Source organism: Malurus melanocephalus, unplaced genomic scaffold (genome assembly GCF_030028575.1).
Source record: "Malurus melanocephalus ecotype Western Australia unplaced genomic scaffold, MMel_1.1 scaffold_445, whole genome shotgun sequence".
Classification (NCBI taxonomy): Eukaryota; Metazoa; Chordata; class Aves; order Passeriformes; family Maluridae; genus Malurus; species Malurus melanocephalus.
This window is the reverse complement of record NW_026623677.1, coordinates 194,899-217,533: the sequence shown is the minus strand read 5'-3', so window position 1 is coordinate 217,533 and position 22,635 is coordinate 194,899. Positions and strand designations below refer to the sequence as shown.

The following is a 22,635-nucleotide window of genomic DNA, read 5'->3' as shown; positions in this document are numbered from 1 at the left end:
TTTCCACAGGTGTTAATATTTCTGGAGTGACAGCGTTATCTCTAYGGGTCCGTGCCCAGTAAATGAAGACAAGTCGTTCTCGTGACAAAGAAAGAGATGGATCCGCATTTCTGAAAAGAATTTCTCTGTCACTGTCTGGAGTATAAAAAAAGTACTTTCTGGGGGTTATTTAACTTAAAATAAACAGAGGTTTTTATGTGGAAATGGAGGGTTCTCAAGTTAGTTTTTGGTGAACTGTGGATCCACAGCAGGAAGGCAAAAGCAGCCGGTCTGTATTTGTATTTTTTAGGTTACATATTTTTAATGTATTTTTTAGGCTATTTAGGTTACGGTGTTTTGCTTCCCAGTCTTCAAAACGATTATAATTTTATTTGTATCCTTTACAGAGCTACTGTGCAGATAAATTTACTAAAAAAAATGAGGGAAAAGATTAAGCTATGAGATACTGGCTATGTCAGCATCCATGGTGGGTAGGGAAATGATGGATGGTGACAAAATCACTGTGACAATGGCACTGCAGATCATATATTTCCTAAAGGGACCTCTCCACGCAGCCAGAATGGCAGTGTCCACTTCTCTCGGGTCCTGACCCCTCCTGCTGCTGTCTCAGGTAAAGGGCAAACCCGAACTTTTATTTCTACAGATGTGTTTTCCCTAACTTGTTTTCCCTCACAYTGAATTACGGTAGCATTTAGTGCTGAGCCATCTGGTCTGCACTGTGCATAGCGTGCATTTGCTTCTCAAGGAGCCCCTCAATCTTTCATGAATCCTTTGGTTGATAAAAAATGAAACTATGGTCCTGCTGAAGCCAGTGAGGATCTCACTGCTGATGTCAGGGCTTACAGCATTTCTTGAGGAGCATTTAGTTTTCTGTCCCAGACCACTAATTATCATCTGATAAGAATAAAGTTCTAGAAATGGTGGCAATAAAATTAATCTAAGATGAAAATAAGATTTTCTGATATTAAAAGAAGTGATCATTCTTTCCATTTGTAGAATTGATTAATAATTTATCAAGATGGCATTAAAGTGTTTTAAGAGGACATTTCTAACAAAATCAAATAATCAGTATCTTATTCCTTATGGAAAAATCTCATGAAATATAATTTAAATTAACCCTGTACAGTACTATGGGAACTGAGCTAAAATCTATAGATATTAATGACATATTATCTGTCATATCAAATCCTTAAAGGCTGCCTCACCTCACATCTTATAGAAAAATCCTGGTTCGTTTTCAAGGTTCTTGATTCAATTAAATTGGAGGTTTCCATGAGGAATAGTTATTGCCATTACAGCCCTGTGAGCTGTGCTCACAACCCAGAACAAAAGTTTAAAATCAAAGAAAATGATTTTGTCAAAACACTAACGATAAACTGAACAGAAGCCGAACTCCAGTGGCTCTGCTGTGCCTTGGCATTCATTATGATATTGTCTGAACTCAGAGAGATATTTCTGTGCTTGTAATTAGCTTTCTTATCACTTATTCCCCACATAATTAGCACTACAGTGCAGTTATATGGATTCAGTCAGACAAGGAGCTTGTCAGTTAATTTATTTGGTATAAACAGATCTCGGCTAAAATGGTTTTTATTTTTAATTTCCAGCACTGTGGCCAGCACACATTTTTTCCAAAGCCCGCAGTGTTCCTTCAGATAAACTAATGGACCCTAAAGAAAATAAAGCTCAGAGCAAACGTGGCTGTGCAGACTCTCAGCCTTGAGTAGATATGGAGAGCTCGATTGATAACAGCCCGGGTTCATCTGAGGAATCAGCCTCAGCATGGAGCAAACAAGGGCTGGAGATGGGTTCAGTTTATTCTCCAGAAACCAGCTGATCAAAACTAACWGAAATTTTCCACCTCAGTGACAACTTCCTCCAAATAGGAGTTAAKTGGACGAGCTGTGCCTTCCTCCTGGCACCTCTTGGCACCAACACATCAAGCCCGTTGACAGCTYGAAAATAGAGCTGCTCCTGCAAGTTTGGTATCGTCTCTTTCTTCTGGAGGAAACCCTGCGAGGGGTCAGTGTCAGTCTGGTGTGCTGAGCTCATCCTCCCCCTCTGGAGAGCTCCTGGCTGTGTCAGGGAGGTGCTGAAAGCCTTGGTTGATGCCTAAGAAAACGTGAGTTAAACAAATGAGGGACTAATTCCTGTCTGATCCTCAGAGCAGTCAGAGTCGCTGGGGATGTCCCACAGCCCCAACATCCTCAATCCCCCGGACCAAGGCATCCTTTCCCTGCCTCACTATCCACAGAAATCCATTCCCATGAGCTCCGTGGATGTTTCCCTGCTGGAGCAGCACCGACTGGAAGCCAAGAGCAATGTGTAGAGCAGAGCAGCCCTGAGCCATGGAGAAATGCAAAATATCCACGTACCAGAGCCAACACAGCTGCTGGAACCATAAGGTGCTGCTCAGTTTAAGATCATTGTGTTATGATACCATTTAATTATTTTTTTTTTCTTCTGCCTAAGCACTTGGCTGGTGGTGAGAAGAACAAGGAAAGGGATTTTAAAAAAAGAGAAATATCAGGAACCATCTGGGTTTCGCCAACATTTTTTAGAGCTGGCTTTTTGGGGGTAGAGAAATTGCAGCTGTAATCCTATCTCTAAATATTTCTATGTTTCTATATTTCTATATTTCTCTCATTGAGTCATAGAAGAAGTGCCTTGTTAGAAAAAGGGTTGGGTGTTTTATTTAGTGCAAATGGACAGTAAATACATAAATGCTCCCATTAGGCAGAGGGGTACACCACCTGAAGGCAGCATTTACTGAMTAAAAGGGCAAGAGTTTTCTCTAGTGACATTGTCAATGTTTTCAAAATAACAATTTTTTTTAAAAAAAACCTTAAATGTTAAGAAAGAGAATTATATATAAGCATGAGAAAGATTTTTCCTTTTGTATTAAGTTAGACAAAAACTACAAGCCAGCAAAAGAAAGAAAAAAAGCTTCACTATGCATTTACTGAATAATAAACCTGCAGGGGAGATTTTTACTGATAATTAATGAAATTATTCTACCTAAGAACATTCCTGCTACAAAAAAAAACACCCTTAAAATGGAATTCTGTACTCCTGGAATTTAAAATAAGTCCTTCTTCTCACAGTTTTTTCATCCATAAATCTCAAAAGACTTCTGTTCAGGTTATTGCTACTCAGATTTATGGGTTTGTTTTATTTTTTTTCCCACAAAAACCTGTCTGACATTATCAACTGTTTTATTTTGCAGATAAAAATATGGCCWAGTTTGCTGATTTTATGGCTTCTGCCCTTTTGGTATTATTTATATATTATATTTTTCTATTAGAATTAATTGCACCTTCATTACTGGAAAAAAACTAATCACATTGATTTGATGTCAATATGTGAAAAACTCTTACCCAAGTCCTCAGTACTCAGCTGCAAAGTAATTTTACAGGAATCATCATGCCCAGGTCATGCAATGGGTACCGTGCTCAGGACAGTCAGAACGTGCTCTTTGCCATCCTCTGCAATTTCTAGTGACTCTGGTAAAAACTGGAAACAAGAAAACAATTTTTAGATAATTTCGACAGGCAAGAGAGATGACGGATTAATCAAGCAACACTGACGCCCACGAAATTTTGAGTGGTGTTAATCAATTATGAAGAAATCTAATTACTTGCAAAATAATAATAATCTTTATCATTATCTTCTTAATAATAATAAATTTTGCAATAATGATCTCCAATTTTGTAAGGTAAAATTGCTGTTAACATACTTTAACACTTTTGGCAATTAAGGAAATGTTTGCAGTTTCCATATATAGAATGTAATTGCTTCTCATCTCCAAATCTCAAAGCAGGCTTCYATTAAGCCTGAGAATAATGATGTAGAATTTATTAATTTTTAATAAGCCTGGTTTAAAGGAGCTCCTATCCCAATGCAGTAGGAGAGATACCATGGCATAGTCTGGCATAACTTCATRGCCGTGGACTCTCTGTTTGTGGTCTATGCTGGGTGCAAAATAAATGAAATTTTTGACGAATTCTCCTTCCCTTCTATGGCAGGAAGAAGAATTGTTCTGCCCATAAAATATTACAGCTTTGAGGACCCCTGCTCCAGGGAGAGAGCTCAGGTTGTGCCTTCTCTGTCTGTCTGTTCTCCTGGGAAAACAGCAGAAGCAGCACTCAGGGCTAGCCAGAAATGGGGAYTTCCATTCCCTGGAAAATTCTGACTTTTCAAAAAAATTCCTCAGGAGCTGCTCTTCAGATATCACACAGAATGGGCTGCCAGGTTTTGCAAACCCCTCCCATGAAGGCATGAAATTTAGACACACAGATCTGACAATCTCCTGGAGTGCCAGGCTGACAGCCTAATCCTGGAGTGGGATTAGACCTGGTCCCTGCACTCGGTGTGAATTTATCTTCAGCAGCTTCTGCTTTGTAGTGCCTGACCAGAGGAAAGTGATGGATAAAAACTCATATTTTGTCTTGTTTATTCTGGTTTAGTTACAACAAAATTGTGCCTCTTTGCAGGTTTGTAGGYGTGTCTTCCCTTCCTACATAACCCACAGACATCTCCAGGGCACATTTACTGGGACATGTCCTTTTGTTTGTAATTTGTGGCACATGAGTGTCCACACATGCCCTCGGTGTCAGTGGGTCCTTCAGAGTGTTTTAAAGACAAAAAAAAAAAAAGCTGTTTTCTCAAAGTGAACATCAAAGCAGCACTGCTCGTGACAATCAGGACTCGTGTTTCTCCATCAGGAGTTTCAAATATTCCATAGTGATTAAATCAGGGCCATGAGTGTTACCTTAATCCCTGCATAGAAACCTTGGCTGTCCTCAGGTAGTGACTGCTGCTCAGGAGTGCCCCTCCTAAAMGCTGTGACAGTGCAAAACACCTGCAACAAGTAAAGAAACCACATAAATTGCATTTTCTTGAATAACATTCATATAGTCATGCATCTTCCTGTTGCTCAGAGCTTTTAAGTTTCCATTCCACTGTTGGAATATATTTTGSRTATTTAGGCGTTAAGAATATTTATRCTTAAATTTTGAGATTTGGAAGAATTTTTGAATCATTTAATAGCTAAAAATCATGGCTTTTTTCTCAACAATTAATAACGCTGAATGCTTATGAGGAGATTTCTTCTGCAGTTCTTCAAGCACCTTGGTTTGTGATTTTAACTCATTTTACTGAGGCAGAATTTCAGTGTTCACAGATGTTACTGTCACAATTCAGACATTTGCTCTTGGGATCCCAGACTCCAGTTTGCCTGTTGGATCGAGTATCCTCTCTCTGTACCACGTTTGTAAGCAGTTTATTTCAAAATTTTAATCAGTTTGACAGTCATCCAGTCTCAGAAACTGTGTCAGCAATTTGAGAAGCTCCTTTTTTTTTTTTTTTTCCTTATTGCCTTCTAAAAGACGATGCAGATGTGCCTATGGGGTTTACATTGTGTTAAAAAAAAATAAAAAAAATAAAAGAGAACTCACCCAAACAAAAACCTCTCCAAACACAATGTACCAGGACACTTATGTCGTATTCCTAGAACAGCCACACAATCCTTATCTCTGCTGAGCCCGCACACCATCTGCCAACTGAATGTTTCATTGGTTTCAGCAAAAACAAACTGCTAAAATCATTTCTAGGATCGTAAGATTAAAATAGAGAAATTTTCCTTAAAGCAAATGACAATAGAGTCTGAAACTGTAGTTCTGAATATTTTGGTTTTAGTCTTCTTCTTGGAAATGGAGTAACAGATTGTGACATATTGAATCAAATTCCAAATATTCAGATGACATATTTATAGCTGCTGCCTTTTTTTAAGCCTCAAATARCCCASGAGGAAGAAYKGGACCAATGCAGTTYGTTTTCCATTRTGACAAACACCTTTGGCTGGATTTTCCAGCACCACTCACCAGCCATACTGGCTCAGGTATGACCCTCATGACCACTAACTTCAAAATCAGATTCTAAACCTGCCTCTAAACCAGGATATTCCCAGATTCATGTGTTCATATGGGCCTGAGTTTCATAGCAGCCTGGAATATTTMTTTTACCACCCTAAAAATCCGTCTTTGTTGCCCCCAAGTCATGAGTTTCCTCCAAACTGAAGAAGAATCTTCTTTCCYACCTCATTTGTGCACAGTGGAAATTCCCCACCAGCAATACAGGGATGCTTGTAGGGCTGTGGGGAAAAACWAGTGTTTTCTGTGCTCTTCAAGTGGATTATTTCCAGTTCAGCTCAGTCCCAGGCTTATGTGCCTTTTGGGATGTTTTTACCTTCACAATTTTTCTCACTCTTTTGCAGACAGCCCCAGACAGYTTGGCCCAGTGAAAATGGTGTCATTTGTTACCTTAACAGGATGGAAACCCTGAGGTCATACAGGGTGTACTGGGGGAAAAAACAGACACAGAGCTCAACTCACAGTGATGTTTCACAGTTAAAATTCCTGAGATATTTCATAGTTATCCAGTTTGCCTCCAAAGGAGAGCRAGTTGTTGTCTCTCAAGGTAATAAGCCCTGTTATCATTAGATATTTATTATCTCAAATCCTTCCCTAAAGGCTCGTGTTCAGCTTACAGACATTTCAAAACAGTTCTTCTGCTGGGAAGGCAGAGTGCAAGTGTTGATCATCCTCCTGCAGCTTCTCCTGCAGCTGCCATGGGGAGAATCTGCAAAATCAGGATCTGACAAGGCGGTGACAGCAGAGAAAGAGCTCTGGTAAGGCAAATTCCCCCTACCAAAAAAACCAAATACCACTGATCCCCTTGCAGGGCTCATTGAGCGGATCTCACACATTGCAGATGATGTGTTTGCACTCACTGGGATGTTTGCACTTTTGGCTTCAGTGCTTTTAACCAGAAATGTTCCCACTGAGGGTCCCTCTGAGCTCACCACGAGGGAGCTGCAGGGACGGGCACAGGGATGCAGAGCAGGGACAGAGGCACTGCCTGGTGATCCTCCCCAAACTGACATCCTGGGAAATGCCAGAGCCCAGCCCCCTTCCATTTCCTCTCATATTTATTTTAGAGGTACATTTTGTTGATAAAGCACCAAACACTCAATAAAAATCACTCCCTAATGATACACTGAGATATCTGYACACTACCACCACACTCCAGCTCAATCTTCAGTGCTTTTGGGGTTTAGCACAAACTTTACAAATTCAAGATGCATGGACATCCATCATGATTTACATTTTATTTCTGTCTTTTATATCACTCCTCCCCTTGTAGAGCCTCTTCCTTGTTAGGTGCACACTTCACAATCAGCAATGTTCATCAGCTACTGAGCTACAGGTTGACAGTTTGTCACATAATTATGATAGTCATTCCAAGGGGTTTTTTTTTTTTGCCTTCAGCTAAATACTAACTCTTTTTTCTCCACTTCAGTAATCAAATTTTTCTTTCTCTTTTTCTCTTCCCTCCCWACACCCATCTCTGGATGCAGCCTTTTTAAAGCAAAGAGATAAAAGCACCACTGACAGCAGTATGCTGATGGCCGTGACAAGTTAGGCAGTATTTTTCCACAAACTCATTGGATCCGTTAAAAAAAAAGTCAAATTATATTTTGTCATCATCTCTGTTAAAGGGACAGAAATGTAAGGGTGCCCTCAGACAGGATGACTGCATTGTTTCTCAACAAGGGATGCTTCCTTCTCCCTGTGTGCTGGCAAAACTTCCCATAGGGCAGAAAACAACTCCTTGGCACAAAACTTTTATCAAAAAAAGGCTCTTTTAACTAAGAAGTGCCTCCTATCCTGTGTGTTGGAGCAGATTTTTCCCCTTTTCATGGACTCAACAGAGTTATACTCATTTTGCCTTGAACCTCATGAGCAGCTCCTTTAGCTGAAAGGAGAATTTAAATTTCGTGAGGGTCAGGTAGCTCTGGGAAACAATTTGGAAGAATATTTTAATCTTAGGACYTGTTGCCATCTCCAGAAAATGTCTCCCCAATAACATGCAAGTTAAAATGTTGATGTTTTGCYCAGAGCTTTCAGAATTCAAGTCAGTTGTTATTTTGATGATAATAATGTCTTCAGTGTCACATTTCCCCCTAAATAATCCTGAATGGCAGATGCAGGTGCCTGATCTGGGGGTGCTCAGACACCAGAGCTGCCATTGCCTGCTGCATTAAACCCTAATGTTCTAGGGTTAGAAAATCCTGTTCTAGGGTTAGAAAATCCTGTTCTAGGGTTAGAAAATCCTGGTCTAGGGTTAAAAAATCCTCACCACTCTGCTGGGAGCTGGGAGGGTGTGTGGGAGGCAACTGTGGTTTACAGCCCCAATGAAAAGAGCAAAGGATGAGCAGAACTGAAGATGACATTTCTGGGGAAGACGGAAGAAAAGAAAAAAAAGAGCTCTCATTAGCTTGAGAAAATAACCTGGCTGTGGGCTTTTGCAGAAAAGGGATAGGAACAAAGTCTCTGGGAAGGCTTTCCAGAAGGGTTAGGAAGGGGAAAGTGGGGAGAATCTGACTTTGATTTAATTAATGAAGTGGYTCCTAASGCTKTAGAGCAGCAATCAGTGGCGTGAGRGGCTCTGGGAGCAGGRGCAYGGTGTGACCCAGCACTGTGGGAAGCACAGCTCTGCTCACTTTGCCATCTCTGTACAGAGAGCAGGAGCTCTCCCATCTGTCAGACAGCCGAGCAGTGTGTGCAAGCAACTCCAGGTTATTATTCTGCTAAGGAAGGAAATTTTCCTGAGGTAGTAGTAAGGTGTTTTATCATCTGCAGAGTTTTTGCTCATCAGCTCTCTGACCCTTCCTGCTTTAAACTCTCTGTTCAAGTTCACCCAGAGTTCTCTTTCTGCGGGGATGATTCTCATTTTTTACCTGAAGGCTGGGAAGGAAAGTGTAAACTCGGGCGTGACCTACAAACAGGCAGGTCTGCCTATTCCTGCTGCTGATTTTGACAAGTGCAGTGGCTGGAGGGGATTTTCACTTTGTCACTTTGGAGTCCAGATCGGGGTGCAGACCTCTGAACTGGGAAGGGACAGAGTCCCAGTCAGTGAAGTAACCCCAAAGRGGAGATGCTGAGGGTCAGTGCTGACTGGGGCTCTGTAATCTCAGACCTTTCTATTTTTGGGAGAGAAAAGGAGCAAATCCTCCAGATGGCCTTCTAAGTGCTGGAGTATACACTCAAGGTATAGACTTAATATGATTTAACATTTTTGAGCCTATATGCCCTGGATTTTTCATCTAAGTGCAATAAATGTACTGGATCCATCATCTGGTATGTGCTTATCCCCTGAGGTGAACTGGAACATCTCTTAGAAGTGCTGGCAATAGAAAAAAATCAAATTTCCCTTAGAAATGAGGAGTAAGAGATCTGGCTCTGTGAGATCTGGCTTTCTTTAGCACCAAGGACAACAGGACAGGTAGGATCTCTCACCTCATCCTGRAGGTGTTCAAGGCCAGYTTGGATRGRGCTTGGGGCAATCAGGTCATGCAGAAGGTGTCCTTGCCCATGGAGGGGGGTTTGAAACTGGRTCATCTTTGGCRTCTCTTCCAATCCAAACCACTCTGTGAAATTTCACGCTTTTTCTCTTGTGATGGAAATATAGTTATTTTATGTATTTAGGCAATAATTTGTGATCTTTTTGTCTGGGGCTAAATCTCCTTCTGTTGCAGAGAACCATACAAAGCAGCCACTTCTATCACAGAGCTCAGAGGGGCTGGTTTTGCTCAAACATCCTTATTTCACCRTGGTTTATGTAGGGTGACAATTGCTCCTCGCCGTGTGAACTTTCGGATTGCTGCGCTGAGCAGAATCTGCAGAATTTTCTCCTAAACACCTTTCTTTCTTAGCATAACTCATTACTCACAGCGTGCTGCTATAATTTATAGATGGCTGTGCCTCGAGGAATGAAATGACCTCTGTCACTATCACATAAATAAGGCTTAGGAATGCCAGGATTTTCATATCAGATGGAGTAGGCTCCTTTCAGAGCTTATAGAGAAATAGTGTCATGTTATAGRTTTATTTAAGACTGCAATAGTCTCATGAACATTATGCTGCCAGCATTACTGCCTGAAATAACAAAATTGGAGCCCAAAGATGGGGGGAAAGAAAGGACACATGATGGCTATTAAAAAATAACTGGCTGTTTAGTCAATACAAGTTCAGGGATGTTGGCTGGTAAATCTCAATTATTCTCTAACGTTTGACGGCGTATTAAAATATATCAATAGCTATTCCATTATGGGACTGACCTATTACCTGGAGACTTTTTCACAGAAAAAGAATAGCACTGACATCAACCACCCCAAAGGTGATGTAAAAAAAAAWAATAAAAATCTTGCTTGGGTGTAGTTTTTTTGTCAAGAAATGAACAGAGAAGGTGCTGATTTCATGAGTGTGTTGAGACTAAATGCAGGCTATTGTGCAGGTAGAGATAATGAGCTTTAAAGGTTAAAAAAGCAAGCAGTTTTCAAAATGTTGCAAATTCTGTGACCTTGGGGATGAATGCTGCCCTGAATGACCCTCGAACACTCTGGCAGTGCACAGTCTTGGGGATGCTACCCCTGAGCTCTGCATGGAGAAGGGGGAAAGCACTGGCAAGTGCTCTGATTTATTGTCTCCTCTCTCATGTAAATTTTACCAGTGTGAATCTGGCCCCCCTTTAATGCTGCCTGWGGGAATTTTCTTCCACCTGCATCTTTCTTGGGCAGGTAAAAGTTTCTCATCACCTCTGTGGCAGAGTTTGGTGCCCAGGGTTTGATTCCCCTTTCAGTGACATCACCTTTCCTCTGGGGTAGCCCTAAAAATGCTAAATTTCTTTAGGTTTACACCACTATAGGTGAGAGTTTTCTCCTTTTTGACTCCTATTAGACAGCCAGACTGGGATGGCAAACACAGTGAAATGCTTTTTTTAATCTTTATTCTGTAAAACTGAGTTCTCATTTACAGCCAAAGCTTCATCGCTTGGTTTTCACCCGTGGTGATTTATGGATAATTATAATTAGTCAAATAGGCCATGAAGACCTTTAAAGAAATCTAACAAGGAAGAGAACATTTTAGTCTCACTAAACCCACTAAATTAAACACGTAGCTGCAGCAGAGGACAAAGAAGGGCTTACTGAAAACTTAATATAATAAAAATAGTCTYAGAAAGATTTGGCAATGCTACTTGTTAACGGAACCATATTTCCTCTGAATCCCTCAGGATTGTTMAAACTAGATTTGAAGTGATTGCAAGTGAAATTATTTTGCTGAGAATATCACTTCATAACGCAAACTTGTCTTGGTATTTATTAACTGCCTGGTTTTGACACGTGAGGGCATCATCAGTCAGACTCTGAACTCAGCTAAAGAAATTGTTATCTCACTCAGTGTTTCTCGGGCCACATCTGGAATAACATATTCAGTTTGGATCATCACTGCACAAAAAGATGTGGGCAGGCTGGAGAGGGTCCAGGAAGGGTCACAAAGATGATCCAAGCTGCCACGTGAGGAGAGGCTGAGGCAGCTGGTTTTGTCACTGAGAGAAGATATCATCACCATGTTCCATTTTTAAAGAGTGGATACAAAGAAGGTGGAGGGTCCCTTTCTACTAGTAGTAACACGAAAAAGACTAGGGGAAATTCTGATTAGACACACAGAAAAAAAATCTTTTTCACAATGAGAACAGTCATTCTTTGGATAATCTCAGCAGTGGTGGATCCCCAACATTGGATACTCCAGGTTCAGCAGGAAAAGGTGCTGGGCTGCCTTGCCCARACTGKGCTTTTGCCAAGGAAGTTTAGACCAGATGAACCTTGAGCCCTCTGTTTGGGCTTGGTATCCTRCTATTCCATGATCTCAAAGAAGTGCTGCCAAGACTATTTCCAACCTCCTTTTAACACCAAGCCGTTATCCCTGTTKATTCTTTCAGTTTGCTGTAGTATCACTAATGGCCCTCTGCCTATAAAAGTTATGAACCTAATTTAACTTTCAAAGTCTTGTTTCTGTACCATAAAAGGCTGTGAATTCATACAAAAGTCTTTTTTTCACATCTGGATTGCTTTCTGTTTTGCTGTTGTTGTTGAGAGTAGATCATTGTTGCTGTGTAAGCCATCAAATATACTTCTTAAAGATTGTTTTGTAATGAACTCTATCTTTCAGTATGCTATTGAACCAAGAATTTGGAATCAGAGAGGCAGAATGACATGAAAAAAACCCCATAAAATAAATCTCTCTCTMTTTTAAAATGTGCTATCTATTTTTTTTTTCTTTCCTGTGAAAAGATGTTATTGTGTCTCTCTGGTCCATGGATATAAAAATTACTGAGTGCATGCAGCTGAGCCTGCCTCTACTGCAAAATCTCACTGACTCAAGATACAAAAAGCACTAAGAAAAAATTGGCTCAGGCACATGTACCTACCACTTACAMAAACCTCACAGAATTCAAGGTGTAATGTAACTGCAAATATTCAATTTGCCTCTCGAATGTGGTAAAATACCTCCCAAGAACCTGCTGCAATTCAAAGAAATGTTACAGGTCCTGAACAGGGTTAATATTATTTAATAATCTTGTTGTGAAGCGGTTTAGGTTCTTTTCTGGGCAGTAGCTCGAGGTCTAAAGAGCGAAGAGCAGCACTGATAAAAACACAACAAATATTTTCAAAAGGGTTTGATCCCCTTTGAGTGCTGAAGGCGGGGGTGGCATTACCGTGTCTCCCAGGCGGAGATTTTTGCCATCCATCTCCAGGTGGGAAAACTCCTTTAGGGTGTTCTCCTGGAGGATCTGCTCCCTCTTCCCAGGGCTGGACAGGCGGGACCAGAGCACCCTGAACTGCACTGGGGGCTCAGGGGAACGGGGGCTGTAGCTGCACTTCAGGAGGGATCGGCCTTGGACGAGCTCTGGAGTGATCACCGGATCCAAAGCCAGGCTGGTGAGTTTGTCTGGAAGAGGAAAACAAAAGAGGGACAGAGCACAAAATGTTATTTTGACATTACAGTTRTTCACCTAACAAGAAGGTGTCAATGTAATTAAACATGGGAGATACACTGGGCTTTATGTTCCTGTGATTTAATTAGTAACCATGCAAGCAAGGAAATGTATTTGATATCAAATGCAAAAATTGCTAATTGTRTACTGACTACCTATGCTGTTGTACCATCTGACCCGCTTTTTTTATGTGTGTGTGTGTTTTTTTTTTAATTTTGCAGCAAGAAAAACATTATTGAAATGAAGTGCTCCGATTAATACAAATTAATTACTCTGGCAAAGGCCATCAGCTTTGCATTTCCCTGAAGCACAGCCTTTTGATCCAAGTTCTGCAATAAGCACGGAAGAGATATGAGAAATCATTATGTAGCAGAGGGAAGCTGACTCTCAGAAAGCACCCAGCCCCTACTGCCATGCTGTGAAGATCCTTTCCAGGCTGTTTTGGGATGTATCTAGGCTAGGTCTGCTCAATATAGTCTCYCTCTGCCCAGAATAATGCTATTGCTCTAAAAATACAGCTTGCTTTCTGCAGGCTTCAACCAGTAATGAAGTCTGAAACCTTTCTTCCTGTTAAACTCACCCAGAAAATAGAAACAAAAAGGTGTGTAATAGTGCAGGGGGAAGTTTTTCATCTCYAGAGACCAAGACTCAAACAAAACATGAAGCTGGTGCAGATGCTTTGAAAGGATAAATTAAGAAACTTTGTTGGAGGAGTGTAAAAAATATAAAACATGGGAGCCCAGGAGAATAAAGTATGAAGCTGTTACGGCAGAACAGAGAAGCAATGTGTTAACACATCTGTCCAGGGCAAATAGCAAGGGGGAAGAAAAAGAAACAAGTTACTAAAAACATGAATAAAGACCAGTTGTTTATAGCCTTTTCCATTTCGTTTCTAAGAGAAGCTGCCTTGAACTGTGGCTCACATCATGGCTGTGTGCAGGAAATTMTCCCAGAAGGACAAAGTTGGGGGATCAGCTCACGGCAGGATGTGAGTGGAATTGCAAGCACCAACGCTGCTTTTCCCAGCTGTGTCCTTTCTGCCAAGTTATGGAGTTYTAAATTATTTTTGTTTTTGCAGCTCTGAGGTGCTGACCAGAGTCCTGCTCCTGAACCTCCAGCAGAAGGGACAGGGGAAGTGACCCTGCACAAAGCCATGACCACGCCAGCTGGACCCAGCTGAGCCTCCTGTGGTGTGATATTTACTGCTGAATTTAAGCCAGTGAGGTAAAAAAAAAACCCAGTAAATAAACCCTTCATCTCTGTTGGTTTCCATCCAACATATGATGCTGCAAAAAACATCCTAAAGACAAGAAGTTAAAGACTCGGGAGGACTGGACCTCACTGAAAATGAGATTGGGGTAGTTGGGAAGGGATAAACTTATTTATTTTTTACCAAAAATGCAGGCAGATTTACATCACTAAACACGTATGAATCATCAAATAAGACAAAATCACCCGAAATGTATTGGCAAAAAAAATTCTTTGAACAAGGGTAGTGGAAATCTTACAGTTTATAAAAAAGTCAAGCTTAAACTGATAAGTGACTCTATTCAGTTAAAAAGTAATTTCTGAGAAAGAATCAGTTTCATTTATTTTAATGGATTTTTTTTWAAATTGCAAATAGTGAATTAATCTCATGTTCTCTGAGCCTTTCTTCCTCCCTCTTCTTCATGTGGGAATGTTAAAATATTGATAAAGATAAGAAAATAGTTATCTTTCTCTTTAAAATGTATTCAAGCTTGGATTTTGCCCGATTGAAAAGCTGATAACCCTAGTTCCTCAGTGCRTCATGTTTCTGTCCAAAAACACTGRRAGTATAAAGGTAATTTTTTTCATTTTGAGAAAGAAACATGTTTTCTGATGAAATCTATATGCACCTGACCATGCTCCAAAGTTCAGGAGGTTTAACTGAATGAGCAATTGCTTTCTGCTTCCCCTTTGTTTCCTAGCTACCGAACAGGGGTTACATCTCTTGCGCTGGGCTGGAAATTATTTCTGACGAGAACAATTATATAAATGTCATGAAAAAGATGTTATCAATGCAGTTTGGGTTTTCTTCCCTTGCAGGGTTTCAGAATTACGTTTTTTGAGGGGGGATACAGGATTATTAAAGATAAGGAGAGGCCTTGGAGACAGTATCCAGGATACAGAGCCCGGGTACAGCCGAGGTGCCTCTGCAGCTCCGAGCCAAAGTGGAGCCAMAGGCAGAGGGAAAGGTTACCTGTGAGCTGTAACCAAGCACAGAACGCTTCAGAAACACACACCAGGTTACATTTTGCACTGGTAATAAGAGCTGTTCTTCAGGAGCACCTTGGACTGCCTCTGATTTATTTTCTACACATTCCTCACCTTAGCGGGAGCGACACTCGGCTCGCGAGGTCACTGAGATGTGCACGGCCACACCGGGGCCTGAGAGGCACAAAAAATCTTATTGAGAAACACTTCAGCGGTGCTCACCTTCGGCACAGTAGCCCATGCATCCTGGAGTGGGCTGCAGGAGATACACGAAGAAAACACCGCAGTTCCTGACGGTGATGGGGATCTGGAACAGGCAGCAGTGCCTGGTGCCCCCAAAGCCCTGCCAGCTGGCACAGCCCGTCAGCCTCTTGCTCTCCCCAGGAGCTGGAAGGGATTCAGACTCCAGTGACAGCCACACCGGAGCCTGTGTCCCACATTTGTTCACCTGAGGGTGCACACAAAAGAAACCATTTACAGCAAGCGTGGTAAGACCCCATGGAGAATCACTGAAACCCAAGAACCCGAGTGTGGTGAACCTGGAAGGTCAGGTTGAAAACAGAGGATGAAAACGTCTTGCTCAGTTTTGAGAGGTGGCTTGACACAGATAAAACTCTTAAAGAAGTCAAGGACAGGATCCCAAAGTGCTTTCCTCTGKTTTTGATTGGTTTGACTGAAGATGGAAGCATGTGAGCAGGCTCAATCCTCTGCCTGTAAAACAGCTGCCCTGCTGCTGCCCTTCCAGCCCACACTGCACACATTTGTGGGTTCTGAACCTCACCCTCATTCTTGAAGAGAGACCCATATGAAAGATGGACAAAACATATGTGCAGAGTATGCATGATTTTATCGCATTTTTTAAAATTCTTTTAAATTTATTTTCCTTACAGGCTTTTATCCATTAACAAATACCCTGAACACAGGAAATCCCAAAGTAGAAAATGTTGGTCCTGAGTGGTTTAAATGACAGCGTGTTGAGTCAYGGACGGGAGAGACTGATTTCCATTTCCCAACTTACAGGTGCATGTCAGGAATCTCAGMGTGAGCTGCCCTCTGTACCTGTCAGGCTCTCTCCCTGACTGAAGGAACATGGCTCTCTAAAGCTGTCTTTAATTTAAATACCTCRGTGAGGAGATTAGGTGTAATCAGGGCCTTATTAAATATACAAAGCCAATTACAGTGGTGACTCATTATTCTGCACCATTACCTAGCATTTGCCAATGTGCAAAGCACGGAGATATTTGAGCTAAAGTTTGGAAATTATTACCAAATACTGACAATAATTTGCTCTCAGATATCAGTCATCTTCAGCAGAGCGTGACTGCTGCTGTCGCTTTGCATTTCTTCAGCYGGTGATAGTGAACCATCTCTACTAKCCCAGCTTGGGGAACGTGATTCCTCTCAGTGTGAGTGTTGGGCTATAAATCACATTGGGGACAAAAAAATACAAAACAAAACACTACCATTTTTTTCCCATTGGTTCACGTTTGCTGCTTCACTTTCAAGATTGAAAGTTATTTGTGACAGCGGGGGAAGYGGTGAAAGTCAAAGGATAAATTTGTTAAGTCACGCACCAGTGCCCTCCTGCAGTTTGAGTTGCACCTGGGAGATATTCAAGCCAGAAAGCAAGGGCAGAGGAGAGGAGGTGCACACCCAGGAAAGGGASAGTATTTGGGAAAAAAAGTCAAGAATATGACATGACGTGGTCTGATTTCCATTYGGAGATGGTTATTGTCAGGCTTCTGAAAAAAAAGGATTCCAGAAAAACACACCAGTGAAATTGTCCAAGGTTTTGGGGGTTTTTTTTATCCCTGAAATGTGGGAGCAGCTGAGCAGAGGGGCTGACCCTGCTGTCCTGTTTGGTGTMCTGGAGCTCACCCAGTGCAGCAGCTCCCTGGGGAGGGACAATGTTCCAACACTGGACAGGACAAGGGTGGATCAAAGTGAAAATGCTTCCAGGTGGAATTTCAGACCAGCGCCTTCCCTTCCTTTCTTTAAAAGCCACATTTTGTGTAACTTTTCCCAGAGGTTTGTTCTGTTTATTTTTTTTTACAGCTTGAAGGGACACGGGTGTTTTCTGTGCTGGGAAARCCACAGATGATGGGAATTTGTTGCATCTTCATGAACTTCAGACCCGGAGTGTAAGATGTGGAGTGAAGTACCATGTTTCCAAAGCATGTTTTTGAGCAAACCCTTGTAATGACCCAGGACAGTGGCRAAAACAACATCCAGAGAAGCAGAATGGGAGAGGATTGAAGGATGGAAACTGGAGTTTGGTGGTCTCTGCTTCATACTCATCTTCTTGATGAGAGACCTGCACCCTGAATTTCCTCTTGCTCAGGGAAACTGCAAACTTCAGTACCTGTGCATGTGGGACTAAAGATTGCTGGGCTGGAACATTGTKTTTGAAATTACACTAAAATGAAGGATTAGTGAGWGMAATTTAGTGGTGTTTGGAGCCCCAYRAGCTGGGAAGAATTGGAGTTGTGGGGAGCAGAGCAGCAGGGATGGGTGAGCACTGGAGTTCAGAGCCTTGAAGGAAATGGTTTGGTGAGGAGACACAGCACAGCCTGCTCATCCCAACTCAAAAAATACTATTTCAATTTTGTGTGAAAGAACTTTTTCTGCTGAAAAGGAGCCATTGCATCCATCTGATACTCTCTTTGTGATTGAAATTGGTGCCACTGCGTCAGTGCTGCTCCACTGGGAGTGCCTGAGCTGCCTCTGGCCAGACACACAGTGTGCCTCAGTTTCTCTGGCTCCTGCCTGACCATGGGCAAAAAACAAATCACTTACTCTCTCTGTACCTCACTTTGTTATCTCTCAGGCAGAGGTGGAGGTGGCTGAGATGGTGATGGCACTCTGGTGCCTTGCAGCAGTGCTGGGCYGATAATTCATTAATGAGACAACCATCTCTCTGCTGTGCTGGGGGCCATGCAGATAAACAGGCAGATGCCAGCACATTCTGACTGMGAAAAAAGACAGAAAATGATCCATACGTAAAAGTGGGCCTGGATCCCAGGTTAACACAGGGAGGAAAAAAGGAAATGYTGGAATWAGGGGACGGTGRTTTTCTCCCYCTGTGTTTATCCTCACCAGAATTCCATGAGCCATTTCCATGCTGGAGAAAGTGTTGGATTAGCATTGCTGATGTCAGCATGCAGATTTCTGATAACCCCTGCTGGGTTTCCCTGGTGAATCYTGCACTCAAACCACTTGAGCCAGACAGATTTTTATGTAATGTGCTCAAATTACCAGCAATGACCAGCCCTAASGAGGGGCTTTGCCCCCAGGAGAAGCCAGACTGGGAGGCAGCAAATCATGGAAACAAACTAATGCAGGATTGCAGGATTGCAGGCTGGCCAAGRAAGAACAAATTTCGGTGCAAAACTCGTTACAAATCGAGTGTTTCTGTTTTCCTGGCAGCTCTGTGACACATTTGAATTTATTTTCTGCTATGAGCTGTGTGTGGTCCTTCTGAGCCAGGCAGGTTGCCCCACAGTAGCCAAAATGATTTGCTGCATGGGACTTCCATGGATTGGAAGGCAGACCTGGGAAGGGAAGGGCAAATGTATATTCATGTGTTCAACCCAGCAATAGAGATAAGAATAGGAAAAAAAAACCCACAAAACAAAACAAAAACCCAAAGAAACTCAGAGAAGAGGCTTCAAAGAGCCAAACTTTTCAAGTGTCCAGTGTGGCATAATTTGCACTGAATTTTGTAGTTGTCATTTGGGAGAGTAACCAGAAAATTGCACACAGAGGTGGTGAATGATTGGGATTTTGAAGCATTTACCTGCAATACCTGCAGCCACTGCTGCTCTAAGGATATATTGAAGATGTGGGAATCYCACACCATCAATCCAAAGGSAAGCAGMATTTCCCAAGGGWRGAAGAGGAATTRCACCTCTKCCTCTACACAAGAGCAAACTCCACAGGTTTAGGCCTCCAGTGATGCAGCTTTCACTAAGGAGAACACAAAAAGGACACTTTAGGCTGTTGCCAGCCTTCTTTAGTATCCTTCCATACTTTAACCAATCATAATTACGTGGTGGTTTTGATCTTCAAAGCATTTTATAAACCTTACCTAATTAATCTTTGCAGCACCTAAGTGGCAGTTACGCATTCATTAAGAATTTTTTATTCCTAATTAGGCTAGATAATGATTTCAATAATCTAATTTAGAAAACCTAAATAAAAATTAAATAAAAAAAAAAGTTCCCCCTTTGCCAAATCAAGGGAACAGACCATTATTGTTTAATCCAATGATGTCTCCTTCCACTTGTTTGGGGTTTGGAGTTTCAACATTTGGAATTGATTGAACGCTGTGGTTCTTCATAACTGCACAAAGAAATCAGGCTCAATTGTTCTTGTCACTTGGGTATTGCTGAAATTATGCTGTTAAAAATAAGTARCACCATATGTGAGGAATGCATTGTTTTATTTGGATGGAGATGGAAGGCTTTTTGGTGTGCTGCTGGTTGGCAGTTAAAGCATTGTGATTTTGCATCTGTTATCTTCTCAAAACTGTACTTTAGCTAAGTTTTATTTTAAATTTCTTTGTAGTTAGTTGAAGCAAATAAATTCAGGGTTTTTTTAAAGTTTCATTCTAGGGCCAAACTCCACAGAAATCAGTTTATGTCAGGAATATCTGTAGCAGCAATTAAACTGCTGCCTGGCTTGTTTTTCGTTTAAGCACATGCCTCTGAACAATAGAGGCTGTAATTGTAATTTCTACAGAAGGGTTTTCATATGTCTGAAAAACAAACAAGAAAATAAAGGCTCTTCATACCTAACCATTACCATTTGGAATATTCACACACGTGTGCGAGAAAGAATTACAGATTAAATAATACCTTGAAAGTGTCACTTGCTTTTAAATGCATAAAACAATTGCAAATCATAATAAGGCTGGATTCAGAGCAAAACAAAAATTGAAGCAAAATAATAAATTAATGGTATGCAGCGGAGGTAATGTGTTTTGATTGTGAGTATAAAATGTTCTACAAGAGGTTAAAGAGGWGGGAATGAAACTGAGTGTGGAAAAAAGTAAATCTTCTGCTTCTCCAGGGACTGAAATATTCAGCATCACAGGCAGGTTAGGTTTGACACGCTTTAACATGACCTTGTTTTGTACACCAAAGATTAGCATTTGAGCCCGTGTTTGATCCCAATATATCTGTAAAAAAAGTAAACTCATATTGCTAAAAATGAAACCATTGAGAAAACTCCATCCCTCACTGCATAACCTGTCCTTCTGCCTGCACAGTTACAGTTGCACATGAATTTAGAGCACACATAGATTTGGAGAGGGTTTTGCTCATTTAGAGGATGAAATTTCTGAAGAAGGGTATTGGAAATAATCTTGATACACCATCACAGGCAGGTATTACTGGGCATTTCCCCAACAGAGACTCATATCCATAAGTAGCCCGTAGAAAGGCTCACTACGAATTGTATATGCCAAAAAAATTGCAGTTACAGGGCTGGCTCATGAATTTAAATCACAGAGTCACAGAATATGTGGAGTTGGAAGGGATCCACAAGGACCATCAGGTCCAACTCCTGTCCCTGCACAGGACAACCCAAGAGTCACAGCCTGTGCTGAGAGCATTGTCCAAACACYCCTGGAGCTGTGCTGGGGCYGTGCCCASTGCYCTGGGGAGCGTCTTCAGTGCCCAACACCCTCKGGGTGAAGAACCTTTCCTTGATATCCACCCCAAACCTCCCCCGACACAACTTCAGGCCATTCCCTTGGGTCCTTCACTGTCACCACAGAGCAGAGATCAGTGTCTGCCCCTCCTCWTGCCCTCAMAAGAAAATTTCAACAAATCATGTCAGAACCCAGAAATTCCTGAAACAGGGTTTGCAGAAGGTTGTTAATATGCAAGGATGAAATTATTCCACTTTCCTTCTGTTCCCTCCAGAAAAAAACACATTGGGCTGCTGGTGAGGACAGCACCTGGGGCCAGTGGAACTTCTCCATGGGAAGGAACACATTTCCAGCCCATTTCTGGCTTTGCTGGGAGCATGGTGTGGTGTCTGAATTTGCATTACAGGCAGCAGCGTGCTCTGCTCTGCTGCAATCCACRGATTGATCTTTTATCTGACTGTGCAGCAGATCTTCAATAACATCAGTGTGTGATGTTCCCTCACATTTCTTTTTAGTGTTTATGCCTCCCACGGGGCTTGCCCACATGCACATGTATCCAGATGTATGCCTACACCCTCTATTATTTCAATCCAGAAGGTTGAATTTCTGTAATTGATGTATGTTTTTCCCATATYGGCTGTTAAGTACTTCTCTGTATTTTTAATAGATTTTCTGTCGAGCTTTAATTTTTCTCTCTTTTGTTCTTCCTCTGAAGGTCATTTTTCTGTGGTCTGGCCATGTCTGTGCATTGTTTCTTGCTTCTTAGTGCCCTGCCCTATTCTTAGTAAAAGCTTTCCCATAATTTCTTCATTTAATGTTTTTGCCTTTTGCCTTTTATTTGGCAGTGCTTGAGGAACAGATCATGATCTGTAGTAGCAGCCTCAATACCCGAGGATCCAAAATTTGCAAATTTGTATTGGATTTCTACTAAGATATATTTTTGGGTAGGGAAGTGTTTGYGGCCAGGAGTGCATGTCCAGGATCCGGTAATTGCTGTGCATCCTTTGGGAGCACAGGGGGAAAGGCAGGGAAGAAATAGAGGGAGGAAGGTCAGGATCATTTGTTACCCGCCCTGAGAAACTCAGCAGGCAAAGCCTAAATTGGAAAGCTGTTTCAATCAAAAACATTTTGCCACAGGAGGAATAAGTTTATGGACAGCAGTTGGATTCAAGGGATGGCAAGTTCAGGAATGCAATTAATATTTTCTCTTTCTTTGACATAAAAACCTTTGAATTTTACTTCTGTGKTTTTTTTTTYYYCCCCCTTTGTCGCTTATGGGTTTTTCTTCTGTCTTTTCTCCTTTTTCCTCCCTTTTAAATGAAATTAGTGGATGAGAAGCAGCTCCTTAAGAGCTTAAATTGTGTTGCCTCTTGGCTGTGACACAGTTACAGTCCCTGAGTGTGAGAATATATTTTACAAGTGAGTCTGTGTATATTTTACAAGGTGCTAGAATAATGTACTTTTTAATTCTGCAGCCGTATTGTCAGGCTTTATTTGGTCTCTTTTCTCTTMTATCTGTTCAGGGTTTTGTCTTTGACTTTTTTAATTAAAATCAGCTCGCTCCAGCCAGACTGGAACGTCCAATAATAACTGCTTATTAAGGGGTGGAAGCTGTGCAGTTATTAATTTAAATTATTTTGTTCCAGAGGTTTTGCTGAAATTAAATGGAAAACCAAATCAAACAATGTTTTAATTAAGTGGAAGAGATAGAATGTAGAGGCAGATTTWGAAGGTGAGGATCTAAAAGAAGCGTATTCTTCCAGTTGTGACATCTAACAGATGTAATCCTTCATCAGCATGGCGAAGCAGAGATTTACTGTCATTCAGGGGATAATGAAGAAACCAATGGC

General features: G+C 41.5%; 1 protein-coding gene across 1 annotated transcript in view; it reads right to left on the bottom strand.

Moving 5' to 3' along the window:
• The window catches only part of LOC130581923 (von Willebrand factor D and EGF domain-containing protein-like), a 154,938-nt gene that overhangs the window by 97,193 nt on the left and 35,110 nt on the right, over window positions 1–22,635 (bottom strand). The window contains 4 exon segments of the mRNA XM_057380324.1: window positions 3,378–3,513; window positions 4,772–4,861; window positions 12,619–12,851; window positions 15,355–15,580. Of these exon segments, the coding sequence (XP_057236307.1) occupies window positions 3,378–3,513; window positions 4,772–4,861; window positions 12,619–12,851; window positions 15,355–15,580 (685 nt within the window).